The following is a 14,215-nucleotide window of genomic DNA, read 5'->3' as shown; positions in this document are numbered from 1 at the left end:
ACACACCTCATATACCATCCTGTTACTCCCCTGAAACACAGGTCATCTGTAAAAGCAGTACAGAAACACTATAAAAATGGCAACATTTTAGCTGAAATATTGGCTACAGTAAAAAAAAAACAAAAGGCTGATGTTCATCACTGGCACCGATAATGCGCTTCACTCGTTCGGCATGTCTCTGCCCCCAGGACAGAATGAGGTGGGCTGCAGTCTGACGCTACCTTGTTTTTCTCGCAGTTCTCGGACACGGTTTTGAGGTGAGCGGAGAGGAACTTGAGGGTTTCATAGTGATGGTCAGGAAGCTGATGGAGCTGCAGAGAGAAGACGGTCAGCACCCATGTCTGCTCTCAAAAAGAAACCAACCCCCTTCCTCTCAGCAGTGAGGTCAACTCACCAGCCTCTTCAGCACTTTCAATCTCTCCACTGCATCCTCTGTTCGGTTGGCTTCAATAAAATCTGCATATTTTTCTGTTAAAAGAGATGAGAAGAACATTAAATGTAGTCATAGACAAGGGAACTGGATGTACATGTGAGACGAATTTGTAATGAGGTACGAGGTCAATGCTGTCCACTAGGTGGCACTCTATGACAGTTTCAACTAAATTCAGTTGAAGGAAAAAACATGGAGCCATGTTTTTTTTAATCCAAAAGCAGTATTTCTCCCAACGTTCCTCATTTAAATACAGATTTATGCCAACGCACTGACAACACACTCAGAGCCAAGACTGACTGGAAAATAAAGGAGCACCAGTACTGATTCAGCCTAGGGGACAGCTTCAGGATCTTACCGTTTGTGAAGAGTGGATCGGGAAGTTTCCGGAAAAAGGATTTGAGTAAGCTGCTGATCACATTGAGGTCCCTCCATTTCTGTCCAGGGAAGAGAGAGAAAGTGAGGCATGGGGGAGAGAGAGAGAGAGGGAGGGGGAGGGGGGGGGGAGAGAGAGAGAGAGAGAGAGAGAGAGAGAGGGAGAGGGAAAAAGACAGCGACAGAGTGGGGGAGAAAGGGAGAGAGAGAGAGAGAGAAGGGATAAATGACAGCTGAAAGCTGGCCGTGACGGGCTATGCTTCAGGTTTCCCGGCATGTCGGGGACACTCACATCGTCCTGGATGTCGATGTCGGTCATGCCCTTGTTGAGCTCCTCCTGCATGCTGGAGATGGCAGCATTGTTGCCGGGGACTCTGTAGATGCCGGTGTATTCCAGACCCCGCTCCTCCACCAGCTTACAGCAGATCTCCACGATCAGGGGCACAAACTGCAACACATGCACACACACACACACACAATTATCATCTTCAACAAACTGGAAAATATACTCAGTGTCACTGTCACAAACAGGGGTAAGAAGCCTGCCCACAGAATCACTAGTACATACAGTGTCACTGTCACAATCAGAGGCCTGAATCACTAAATCCACAGAGTAAATCACTGTAAATATCAGAGGAACAAACTGAAACACACCATCACCACGAGAGGCAGACACACACACACACACAGGAAATGCAGTGACACAAATTGGCTTTCACTATGGCTGATCTCACCAGCAACATCACCTGGCATTCCACCATCTGGAGACACACACTCGTAAAGCTGGTAGCACAAATGTTTAGACTGCAGAATCAATACTGTTTCTCACTACAGATAATCGGGTGCTACCCAAGCAAGAAGCGCTGGCTGACTGGACAGCTGATGGTTCTGGGAGAGGAGCCAACGGGGGGGTTGAGCTCTTACCCTGTTGGTCTGCGCCGGGGGGCAGTCGTCCAGGCGAACCCCAAACGTCACTCCTGGGGGGGTCTTCTTCTCGAAGGGCTTCCTCATCAGTCCTGGGATGCCTTTCCTCCATGCACCCTTGTCCCTGGGCGGGCTGGTATCATCTGGGGGGATGTCAGCAATGACTAACGCTTGTATGAGAACGCACGCACGCATGCACGCACACACAAACACATGCGCATGCACAGACACGCACACCAACAGCAGAACTTCTCTCAGACAGTGAGCTATAGATAATAATATAACTGGAACTTAAAAAAAGAGTGAACTGACTCTCAAAACAAACCCCAAGGAAATCATTTGGTTGGGGGGGTTCCAAGCACAGGTCAGTTTAGGAAACCAATCTGGCAGCACCAACAAATCACTTTCCCTGGGTTTTGGTCTTCATAAAAAAAAATATCCCTCTGTTCCATTCAAAATCAAAGCCAGAAGTCATACGATTTGAGAAAAAGGGAATGACAGGATGCAGACAAAAATAGCTTGATGCCACTGCCCTTTTCCCTGCTGAACAGCTGCAGCACAGGCGGGTGTGCCGGGGTGCCGATCAGAGAGGGCCTTCAGCAGCATGTCTCAGAGTCGGGGACAGAGGGGACGCTGGGCTCGTACCTTTGTGCAGGGGCTTCCTCTCCGAGTCCTGCCGGGGGGAGTGGGGGCTGGGGGCCTTGGGCTCCCCCTTCCCTCCCAGGAGGGTCTGCCTGATGCTGAGGGACTGGCGGGAAGCTTTGGGGGAGGGCTCCGTCTTACTGCTGGGGGAGCTGAAACACAAGCACAGACACATTACATTAATGGCATTGAGCAGACGCTCTTATGCAGAGCGACTTACATAGGGTACATGCTGCCCATTTATACAGCCGGATATTTACTGAGGCAACTCTGGGTTAAGTACCTTGCCCAAGGGTACAGCGGTGGTGCTACAGCAGGGAATCGAACTGGCAACCTATCAGTTATGAGTCCTGCTCCTTACCACTATGCTACACCACTGCCCGACACACAGACAGAGTGCCGTGAACAACGCGAGGCAGGGTGGAGATGCCACCGAGCCCCCAGTCTCCCCGCCGCCTCTCCCCAGCACTCACCTCATCATGGTGTTGTACTCCTTTATCTTCCTGCTGATCAGGTCCCGGCTCGTAACACCTGCGTTCTAAAAAAAAAAAAAAAAAACAGCGACAGGGACGGCGTCAGCCCCATCTGCACGGCACGCTCCAGCACAGCACCCTTACATAACCACAGGCAGCATTCCAGTGCTGTGGAGGAGACGCCGTACAGCCAGGGGTCCAGGCAAAATCATTATGCCACCGTTCTGCTGTCTATACATGCTGAATCTGAGCTCCAGTGGTACATGTAAGAGCATGACCCAGAGAGAGGCCTGAGGACCAATACTCAACACCTGCGTTTCATCGCTTGACTATGAATGCCTCACTGAGCTACACAAGTATAGGTGTGGGTAATGAACTCTTAATCTGTCCTGTGTGTATTTACCACCTACAAATAATCCCTTTTCAACTGCCAAAACAGCCACGTTATTGTGCCAAGGCGATTCCTTGACACTAGCTAGAGAAAGGCGTCTTTTTTGGGAGGGGGCAGGGAGTAGAGGGAGCAGCCTCGCCCACCTCCTCGTCCAGGTTGCTGTTCTCCTGGATGACCCGGATCCAGGACAGCATGTCCTCACGGTCCTCGGCCTGGAACAGGTACTCGCAGTCCGAGGTGGTGAGCCGCAGCGCATTCTTGCGCTTGGTGTCGCTGTAGGAGATGTCGATCAGGCACGCCTTGATGCTGATTGGCTGGGGCTCGTCTTCGGACTGGGAGGCGGCGTGGGCCATCCCCTCCCTCCTGTCCTTGTAGAAGTAGAGGGAGTGGCCCCGCAGCACGGCGTACATGTGCTTCCACGTGCGCATCCCCCCACCCACGCGCTGGGGGGGGGGGGGGGGGGGGACAGAGAGAGAGAGAGAGAGAAAGAGAGAGAGAGAGAGAGGAAGAGAGGGAGAGGGAAAGGGCAGGTAAGAGAGAGAGAGAGAGAGAGGGAGAGGGAGAGGGAGAGGGCAGGTAAGAGAGAGGGAATGAGTAAGAAGGGTTGAGAGAGAGAGCGAGAAGAAAGAGGGGGAAAAAAAGGGAGATTGACAGAAAGAAAAACAGAAGAGGAGAGAGACACACAAACACAAACATGTTAATACAAAATACAGTAAATTACACACAAACGCCTTTCAGTGTCTGGCCCTTGACTATTCTGAAGTGTACAAGCAGCCTTTGTCATGGGTGAGGCTGTGGGCGTGAGGCAGAAATGACGACCATTTCATGATCAACACACAGGATAGTAATGCCCATGCAAAGAGGATATTTGTTATAAGGGTGATGGCTACTCTACACATTTCCACACACACTGGAGCACACGGAGCAGAGCATTGTGGGACAGCCGGAGTCTAAATGCAGAGGGATCTTTTACCATCTGGCAGAGAGCTGAAGCAGAGAGGGCTGGCAGCCTATAGCTACAGTCCCCCCCCCGGCTCTCACAACCGCGTTAGGAAGCCGAAAAAAATGTCAGTGTGTGGGTGCGGAAAATAATGTGCCTCCATTCCCCCGGAAAGCCCAGCCACGAACAAAACCTCATTCAGCATGTCCGCAATCACGGCACGTTCCACTACACGGGCAGGCACGTCCGAATTCCACCAATATTCTGCTCTTCAGCTACAGATTGTTCCCTGGCGTTTTGACTTCTCCCTTTGTGCATGCACGCATGTCTCTGTGTGTGTGTGTGTGTGTGTGTGTGTGTGTGGAGATTTTCTGAGCCACCCTGAGCTAAAGCTGCGGAAAGCAGGACCTCGCAGACAGCGCACGCGCTGACAGCCGTTTCATAAAAGGACATCAAAGGAGCGTGGATTTTTGTGTTAGCGCCGCGGCGTCCGCTCCCCTGTGGGACTTTAAAAAGCCGCTTCTTATCTGCATTGCGTGCTCTAAATACGAGCTCCTAGGGAGGGCGCGAGAAGCCTTTCCCTAAATGTTTGGGGGCAAATGCGGAAGCTCCAGTTCCCCTCAGCGCGGTCATTTATCTTCCTCGTTTTGGAGTCGTTCCCGCCACGGTAAAGAGGACACGCTAACTTGCAGAGCGTGTTTTTTACTGAACACACGGTTCTGGGACGCAAGGAGCTGACCCATATACTGAACTTCTTGAAAAAAAGCTGTTCTCAAGAGTCTCCTCGCTGATAATCTTGGCAAGAGGAGGACTGATCTAGAAGCCCATCACCCTGTGCTATGCGTCTCTTGCTTTGGACTCTGGTAGCCGTCCTACAAAGCAGAACCTCAGGTAAAGGAAAGGTAGCTGTCCCACCTTTCACAGCTGTGATGTTCTAATAATATAGTTACAGTGGAAATGCAACAATCAGCAACTGTTAACCAAGGCTATATAAGCACATCCAACCCGTACAGGGACAGCTGGAATTGGCTTATTCCTGACTCTTGATGACAGTGGTGTCATTACTTTCTCCAGCGGGCGTGTGTGTGTGTCTGTGTGTGTGTGCGAGAGAGCGAGTGAGAGAGAAACAGGGAGGTACCACACACACACACACACCTTGCTCTTGTCTGTGTTGAGCTGCCGGAAGTGGAGCCACCCTTCTTTAGACGCATCGCTGAAGACGTCCGAGGAAGAGTCCCTCCTGGATCCGGAATCATCTGAGGACTTGTGTCCGTCCAGGGCCTGAATACAAACACAGAGGGGTTACAGTCCACCCGGGGAGGGCCACGCTGCCTTACAAAGAAGGGGGATCACAGAGAGGGCCCTATCCTGCATTACCAAAGCCGGGCTGCCCATGTCGTGCCTGTGTGGAGCGCAGCCACGCATGTGTCCGAGGCGGAGGGGGGGGTGGCAGACTCCCCACTGCCCGGAGGAAAGCGGATGGCAGGGCCCTGCCTGGAGCACTTCCTCGTGTGTGTGGGCTCTGACCCCGCCCCCACCCCGCAGGCCCTGCCCCTTCCCTCACCCCCTGCCACTGCCGGGTGGAAGCACGTCGGCCAATCAGATTGGAGCTGTGCCAAAAGAATATTGCTCCGGGTGGCACAAACTGCTGGTGGCTGTGAAAAGTGACTGTTCTGTCAGGGGCCCTGTTTCACCAGCAGCAAAATCCCTCACCCTGTTAGGTTTTGGATATTTCTAATTTCTAACCTACGGATGGAATAGTAAATAAATTTAATCATAAATTTCTTATTCATAAAGAAACAAATTGTAATTTCTGTAAGCTTCTGTAAGGCTTCAAGGCTTAAGCTGGGTTGTGATGCAACTCTGAAGGACTTGCCACAACTGTAGTGGAGACTCCAGTGAATTTATTCCCAGTTTCGCTCAGAGGAAAGACTCTTATCACAGATGCTTTAAGCTGTAAAAGCCACGTGCTTAGCGCTTAGTGCTTCACACCTGCCAGCAGGCAAAGCAGGAAGTCAAATTCTCACAAATATAAACATACATGCTGACACATCCATCTTAGCCAAACAGCCAGTATTTTTCAAAACAACCTGGTTCCCCAATCTTTACATGTAGATATATCTGCTATTTGCAGAATAAACTGTTGGGTGTATTTATACACGTCTCATACATATAATATGTACCTGTATGTACAAATTTGGTATAAAAACAATCTATCTTCATTTAACATTGTACCTTCTTTTTATGATTCGTTATATTTTGACAAGTAGATTGCTGCACTTGGGTTGTCCTATGAAACACCCTCCCTGTATTTTTTCCAATATTTACCAATTTTCTTGTTTCCAGCCCTGACCAGAGCCTCCATGTGAAATAATGTTTGTAAGGTAAACTAAGTGTAAAACTAAGCGTGGCTGTTACTGTACAGAGCAATACTCAGGAATACTGCACAGAGTAATACTCAAGAATACTATACACAGTAATACTCCAGAATACTGTACAGAGTAATACAGTCACTCACCTTTCTCAGTCCCTTCAGGCTGGTTAAGTGCTTCACGGATGACCTGCTGTGGAGAGGAGGGAACAGAGACTCGTATTAGACGAAGGTGCCAGCACTGGATCGGGCCGAAAGCGCGGCACCCTGGGTACTTCAGCAGGACTTACCTTCTTCCTTCATCTCTGTAGTTGTCCAGCCCCTCGTCGTAGGACTTGGACCGCTCCGTTTTGGTACCTGACTGCGACTCCAAGATGGTGTTACGGAGGGAGTCTTCAGGGGCGGACGTCAGGGGAGGACAAGAGAGCGACAGCATGAAGGACTGCGTCGCCATGGCGGCGGGTATGTGAGCTTTGCACAGCAGTCATGTGACATGGTGACATGTGAATGTACAGCCATAGTGGAGCTTCTGTAAGCTTGTATTCCGAGCTGCTGCTCATACAAGACTGTATCTTTTGCTCACTAATGCACGGTCAAAGCCATCGTTCATCTGTCCCGCGCTTCTTACAAAAACTCCACTACCCAGAATTCAGCACATGCAACATCATCATCATCGCAAAGAGCAATGGCGGCGGCGCCATAACCTCGCCAGCGCTTACCTTGGTCATGTGACAGTTGGCGTCGCATGAAGGGGCATGGGGAGGTTGGGCTTGGGGGGATTGTAGTTATGACGGGAGTGACAGATATCACGGCGGAAGCTGGAATGTGTGTGGCGTCATGGTCAGCGCTAGGGCTAGCGGGCTCGTCTGGAACGATGCAACACACACGCACACACATCAGGCGGCCACAGTCATCACCCTGTTTCATCACAACCCTCATGCTGTATACACGCATCCCACAATGCACCTGGCTTCACCTGCAGTCTAACCACTAGCAGGCATCTTCTGCTCTTTAATGGTAGGCAGATTGTATAAATTTGAAAATGCAGATGCATCTGTACCTTAACTTTGGATTAAAACGGTAATGAACCAATCTACTATGTTCTAGAGGATCACTAGCTAATTCAACATCGGAAATGGGTGGTACAGTCGATTTGTCAGCTAGATTCTGAAAGCACAAAACTGGTTCATATCTCCACTCAGTAGGAGAAGTCTCTGATTTTGTTTCCATCAAAAACAAGTCTGTGGTTTTGCTTCGATATGCTGCAACGCAGCAGCATGCTGTGGATTAGCCGGTTCATGGATGGACAGGGAGTTCAGGGTGACGTGGGAGAGGTTACGGTTCACACACTGAACCAAAGTGAACCGCCACACTCTCCTTGACCCTACCGATCAACTCAGCCAAATAAATCCCACAATAAAAAATGTGGCGAGCATCACATCTTCGAGCAAACAAATAAGAAAGCCGCTTTATGGCTACACAGACGGCACTGTGTCACCAGGCCCGGCTTTAATACCATGACAAAGCCCCAAACTATCTGTCAGAGCAGTGCGCTTGTGAACTGTAAATACAGAAGAGCTGCATTAACAACCCAGCATAAAGGGCCTGTGTATTCTACAGAGCGGTGTATAAACGCTCGAGATACGTGGGCATGAATTTATGTTCACAGCAAGAAGTGAAGCTGTTTGCTCTTGCATTGTCACAAGTGCGCATTTCATTAATGTACTTTCGGGATTACAGTAACTTCAGCGTATTACATATTCGGGATAAACAGAAAAAACCCCTGCGCCAAAGCAATTCTCAGATAAAAAGAACTGCCCGTAGAAAACGGCCTTTCATATAATCTGAACAAATTAAAGTGGAAAATCCAACGTGGTTATGATAAAGCATCAGCAAACAGCCTGGCACAGCAGCTAAAACAAGGTCTCCGTTTCCAAACATGACCTGAAAAACTGCAGCCACGCACGGCTCCGAGCGCCAGAGGTACCGCGAACCAGGACAGATTTTTTTTTTTTTTTTTGACACGTCCCGTTTTTCAGAAACAGAAAAGTTCTAAACTCCCCTCAGTCCTCTCGCTGTACAAAGCTGTGAAGTTCCACCACGCTGCCGTGGGGCATTGGGAGCTAAATTTAAAGCGGCTGGCCTAGTTACAGCCTCCCGCGGTCTCCCGCCAACGGGCACTGCCCACCCGCAAGCCCCCGCCTCCTCCAGCTGCAGGCACCGCCCCTCACGGTCCAGGCAGGGGGCTGTCCCTGTGCAGACACGCCCCTCCCCTGGTGTCTCCACCAGTAGAGTGTCTTCCGCACCCCTCCGAGAGTGAGCTGCATTCCGCCCTGTCCTCCAGCAAATGGGGACATGCTGTCCCTCCTCAAACGCCTCACCGATTCCGGACGGCCTGTGGAACACTTGTCCACTCTTCTATGAGGAAGGACCGGACCTCCCCCTGGGGCTCCACGTGATGGCGCTGTCTGCACCTGTTGCCACGGCGCTGCCGGGCAGCCATGTTGGGCCACAGTTTCATCCCAAGCATCAAACACTAGGGCGAACGATGAGAGCAGCCAGAGAAAGTCGACAGGCTCCGCCATTTCAGGGGTCAAGCCCTCAATTTCCTGTTAATGCATGCCTCCGGGTGTTCCGGAGAATTAAAGAGGGAAAAAAAGCGCTCTTTGAAAATATCAATAAATGCACTGTCAGAGACAACAGTGCTCTGCGGAGCAGCATATGACACACAGCGTCAGCATGTAGGAGCACTGAGAACAGCGTGGGACCCTGAACTATAAGAACAGCAGCGCATACAGTGGTTAAAACAAATGAGTGGTTTAGATGTTTAGTACTGTTACAATAGGGACCTTACTGCTTCCCTGACAAGAGAAGCAGTACTAAAAGAATCAGTGAGACGTCATCAATCTGGGCTTGATTTGAGATACAGAGATGTGCTTATGAAACACCTAACAGTTATATACAATAATAGGTGGCAGTGTAGCATAGTGGTAAGGAGCAGGGCTTGCAACCAAAAGGTTGCTGGTTCGATTCCTTGCTGGGGCACTGCTGCTGTACCTTTGAGCAAGGTACTTAACCCACAATTGCCTCAGTAAATATTCAGCTTTGTAAATGGGTAACATGTAACTGTAACCTACGTCAGTCACTCTGAATGAGAGAGCCTGGACTATTCCATGAGTCATAGAGAAGGCCTGCTAATAAGATGCACATGAGACACGGCCTGGGAGACACCCACACAGGCCAACGGACTGGTCTGATCTGTGGATTCCTGCCCTCACATCACACTGCAAACAGCAGCGACTGAACCAGCCACCTCCACCAACGGACATCAGAGGAGTTCATTTCCTAAGCCCTTCCCTGCGGGAGCATCGCTCTGCCCAAATGAAAAGGGAAACCAATTTACCCGTAATGAAAAGGGCCGGGTGCAGCGCGAGGGCGTGAAACGAGCGATCGTCCCTCACCAACGAATATGAGATGACAGGGCCAGTAACGTCCCGGTAAAGAGCTCCCACCAGCACACGCCTTTCAGCATGTGCTGCGAGTCCGTCCGATTGGCCGCGCGTCAGTGAAATGTGTTCTGACAGGAGGCGGGCTGCAGTGTACCTGGTTCCCAGAACACGGTGCACAAGTTAATATTCAACTTATCACGGGTGAACTTTACACCGCACAACAGGTTGTGCAACATTCCAGACCATATCAGAGAGTATAAGACCCAATGCTTAAATATCGCTCTGTTTAGAAAAACACATCTCATTTGGGGTGACACCTAACTGCAGATATAGCAGCCACTCTTTAGACAGCATCTAGGCCTGTTTTGGGGAAAAAAAGTACCAGTATTACTAGTTTATATTACAATGATTCTAGCATGTATAGGTAATTAGAGAGTGTTCAATTCAAGTACCTGATAACAAAGCTAAAGGAACGTACCTAGTTGGACAGACTAGGCATGCACCACATTTGTCAATTCAATGTGCGTCTAGCCACCTCCCCTGTGCTTCCCTCTCACACACCCACTCCTGCCTTTGAAGACAGATTCTGTCTATTAAATTTGTTGAATAATATGTATATCAATAAAAGTGTTCCCGAGAATATGTATATCAGATCTCTGATAAGCATTTTACGTATTATATGATACCAGAATGTATTTCTGATATCAGATTGTGTATCAGATCTCTGATACACATTCAAACAGCAAACTCCCTCCGTCCATATAATTAGACAGCAACAGAGATATGACATTGACGTAAAAGGTGACTCAGAGCAACAAGACACTGGGCGTCTGTCTCGACACAGGAAGCGACAGTCTCGTGACACTAGGGTCCCATTCCGCTGCTCCTCAAAGAAAACACGGGCCTTTTTCCAACCCCCCCCCCCCCCCCCCCCCAAGCAACAAAGCCAGCATTGTGGAAGTGATATGGCGTGTCAAAAACACCTCCCCGGCAAAACAGGACACAGGAAGTGCAGAGCGGCAGACGGTACCGAACGAACGAATCCCCCCTCGGAACATCCTGTCAGGGATCGTTACTTTCCACAGCTGACTGCTGAGAACATTCTCTCTGCTTCTTTTCTCATGTGTAAGACGTGCTGCCAGAGTCTGTGGTTATTATGTAATGGCATCAATGCTCACAGTTCGGTATGTGGGCTAGTACGAGCCTCTCCCTCCCTGCGCTGGACTGGAACTTGACTGTAATTTATATTATTATAGCAAATGAGCACGTGTGGTGCAAGGCCTTGCAGTGAACACCCTGTCTGAGTTAAATGCCTTTCCCTAAGTCTCGCAGACGCTGTCACTGCGGCCACACCTGGCGCTTTCTTGTTCTTGTCCTTTGTTCCATGCAGTGGCTGAGGTCAGTGACACCCCGCTATAATGGCGTCTTTGCTTTGAGGACTGATCGATCCTTTTGCTTGAAAATGTCCCCCAACGGTTCGAGGTTCCCCAGTGGTCAGACAACTCTGCTCCTTTAACGCTGGCCTGTTTTCAAAGCACCCCTTACAGAAAACGGCTGCAGTGTAGCATAGTGGTTAAGGAGCCAGCCTTGTACCCGAAATGTTGCTGGTTCAATTCCCCGCCGTGGCATTGCTGCTGTACCCTTGGGCAAGGTACTTAACCCACAATTGCTTCAGTAAATATCCAGCTGTATAAATGGATAACATTGTATAAAAAAAAAAAAAAACTAACCTATGCTCTGGATAAAAGCGTCTGCTAAATGCCAATAACATAATGCAGAAACAACAAAAAAGTACTCCTCCTATTCTCAGCCCAAACCCAAGCACGACTCAATAATCAGTAATACTAATAATTAATAACTATTATACAGCTCACTCTCAAAAAGACAGGGACTGAAATAATCCAGGTGGTTTACAGAAGGCTGCTACTGATGTTCAGGGATCATCCTGATCATCCAAAGCCTGCAGGTTCTGTTCCCAGCGCCTCAGTAAATATCCAGCTGTATAAATAGACACGAGTATAAAATGTAAGATATGTAGGCTGCCCTGGATAATGGCATGGGTTACTGAATAATAATAAAATATTTAGCTTGAACAAAAACAGTTTACACATTCATTCATTTGAAAGAGAAAATTAAAATCTCAAAAGCAACTAGGAGCTTGGTCACAGAGTCAAATTCAATATACAGAACAAGCCAACTCAGCGTGACAAACTAACTAAGCATGTGTGACACTTCATAAGATAAGAGTTGTTTTTTTTAATCTATGTCAATGAATGAAACTAAATAATTCTGTCTTCTTTGTCATCTCTGTCATCTGGAGAAGGTTAGCCCTGAAGCTTTAAAGCCCTGACAAGGATATATCACAATGACAGACACACATAGTGTGACACTGGTCTGCACCTGAACTCACTCACTCTGGTAAAAAAAAAAAAATAAAATATTCACTCCACCATCTGTGGAGGAATCTCACTTCACACTGCTGTACCTTGGCACAACAGCCTGCTCTGGATCTATATGGGTCTGCCGCCTTCTACACAGACAGATGGCTAAACAGCGTAAGGCTAATGAGGGCAGTAAAATAATCAAAGCTCAAATGAGGGTTTAAAATACACTTTGGAGACGGAACTCCTGTGTGCGGGTATCAAAGCGCAGTGATTGGACGGTGAAGCTATTTCAACACCAAAATGGGTGGAGCTACCGTGCGCTGTCAGTTGCTAACTCTCTCCGTAGAAGAACATTATGTTATGACTGGTTCAAATTGGGATTTCTAGCTTATAAGGTTTCCACCAAATTCAGGGGTTCGTGAAGCCTCACTATCACCACCTTCAAAATGCGCTCCAAACCTTGACGGTATATGAAATGGAGACGCATGCCCCCCCCTCGCAGCTGAGGACAAGGAGTGTTTGAACCGCTGACGGTTCATCCAGCTGGGTTTCGAACAGCTCCAGTTGGAGCCGCTGGGGTCTGACCGCGTTCTCATGCGGACTGTGCCCGCCTGGCCCGGAGGCGGCCCCGGGCGTAAGGCTGGGCGTAGAGAGAACGCCCACGCTGCAGATCCACACTCACACCCCGCAGCCAGACACATCCAAACCACTACAGCAGTGCGCCTACGCCTGACTGGGTCACGCACCCACCACCAACACAGGAGGAGAGGCACTTGGCAAGGCTGCATTTTAAACATATACATGACTGTAATGGTGCCTCAGGGAAGGATGTATAACTCTTTGTCAGATACTACGCATGTTAAAAATAAAGCAAAAGCAAAACAACTGTAACTTGCTGAAGGAGAAGATGCTTGAATAGTATGTTATATCTGGTTTCTCTAATTAATAACACATACGTGAGAAGCAACAGTTTCACCCTGATGCCTGAACGAATGAGTCCCCAGAAGGAGGGAGATGTCATGACCGTCTTTAATGGTGTGTGTACTGCACTGCATCTTATTCAAAAATGCTTCATCCTTTAACTACCTCTTCCTCAAATCAACTGTACCACCCAATTATTTTACCCACAAATCTCTGCAAATCACTACTGCCATCAAGCAGCTTGTTATCCCTCTCACGCCACCAACCCCCCTCCCCTCCCCATACACAACACTCCCCCCCTCCCCCCGCCTGTGTTTCCGAGCACTGTTTCCATGGCAACCCCCGAGCGGCCGGAGTGGCGCTTACCGATGAAAGGGATGGAGTCCAGGGACTCGTCCAGGTTGCCGGAGCCCGACGCTTGGCGCTGCTCGCCCAGCCGCCTCATCCGTACCTCACGCCGGGCATCGTTGGGCAGCCAGCAGACCGAGTCGGGCGAGGCCTCGGCCTCTGGGTCATTCACGGCCAGGATGTAGGAGGGGTGGCGGAGCGGCTGAGGGACGGGCCTCCCCAACGGCGGCTTCTCTCTCAGGACCACCGTCTCTGCGCCGCCCTGGGCCAAGGGCTTGGCCCTGATGGACACAGAGCCGTTGCTGGAGGGGGCGGAGCCACCCTGCTGTCTCGGAGGCAGGGCCTTGGAGGAGGCGGAGCAGGAGGCGGAACGGGTGGACAGCCCCGCCTCTTTCCCCGCCTCCTGCACGCTCTCAGCCCGGGCCCGCAGGTGCTGGGTGCTGTGGGCCAGGTGGTTGACCGTGACCGATCTTTGGTCCTTGCCCGTGTCTGCGGCGCTGGGGCTGGGTTCCGCGCGAGCGCCCTTCCCCACAGGCTGCGGCCCAGCGTGATTCGGGACGTCCGCCG

At 50.0% G+C, this 14,215-nt stretch overlaps 1 protein-coding gene across 4 annotated transcripts in view; it reads right to left on the bottom strand.

Annotated features, from left to right (window-relative positions):
• LOC118770857 (rho GTPase-activating protein 21-like) overlaps positions 1-14,215 on the bottom strand; it is an 82,661-nt gene that overhangs the window by 7,389 nt on the left and 61,057 nt on the right. For all 4 annotated transcript variants that reach the window (XM_036518601.1, XM_036518602.1, XM_036518603.1 and 1 more), the window contains 13 exons: positions 13,667-14,215; positions 7,266-7,412; positions 6,837-6,939; positions 6,694-6,739; positions 5,331-5,456; positions 3,379-3,678; positions 2,845-2,909; positions 2,375-2,523; positions 1,730-1,872; positions 1,098-1,253; positions 789-867; positions 395-468; positions 222-311 (listed from right to left, as the gene is read on the bottom strand). The exon at positions 13,667-14,215 is cut by the window's right edge and continues 1,096 nt beyond it. In XM_036518601.1, the coding sequence (XP_036374494.1) occupies positions 222-311; positions 395-468; positions 789-867; positions 1,098-1,253; positions 1,730-1,872; positions 2,375-2,523; positions 2,845-2,909; positions 3,379-3,678; positions 5,331-5,456; positions 6,694-6,739; positions 6,837-6,939; positions 7,266-7,412; positions 13,667-14,215 (2,027 nt within the window). The remainder of the gene's footprint in view (positions 1-221; positions 312-394; positions 469-788; positions 868-1,097; positions 1,254-1,729; positions 1,873-2,374; positions 2,524-2,844; positions 2,910-3,378; positions 3,679-5,330; positions 5,457-6,693; positions 6,740-6,836; positions 6,940-7,265; positions 7,413-13,666) is intronic.

This window comes from Megalops cyprinoides, chromosome 24 (genome assembly GCF_013368585.1).
Source record: "Megalops cyprinoides isolate fMegCyp1 chromosome 24, fMegCyp1.pri, whole genome shotgun sequence".
NCBI classification, from domain to species: domain Eukaryota; kingdom Metazoa; phylum Chordata; class Actinopteri; order Elopiformes; family Megalopidae; genus Megalops; species Megalops cyprinoides.
The sequence above is the reverse complement of the archived record's forward strand: the minus strand, read 5'-3'. Positions and strand labels throughout refer to the sequence as shown.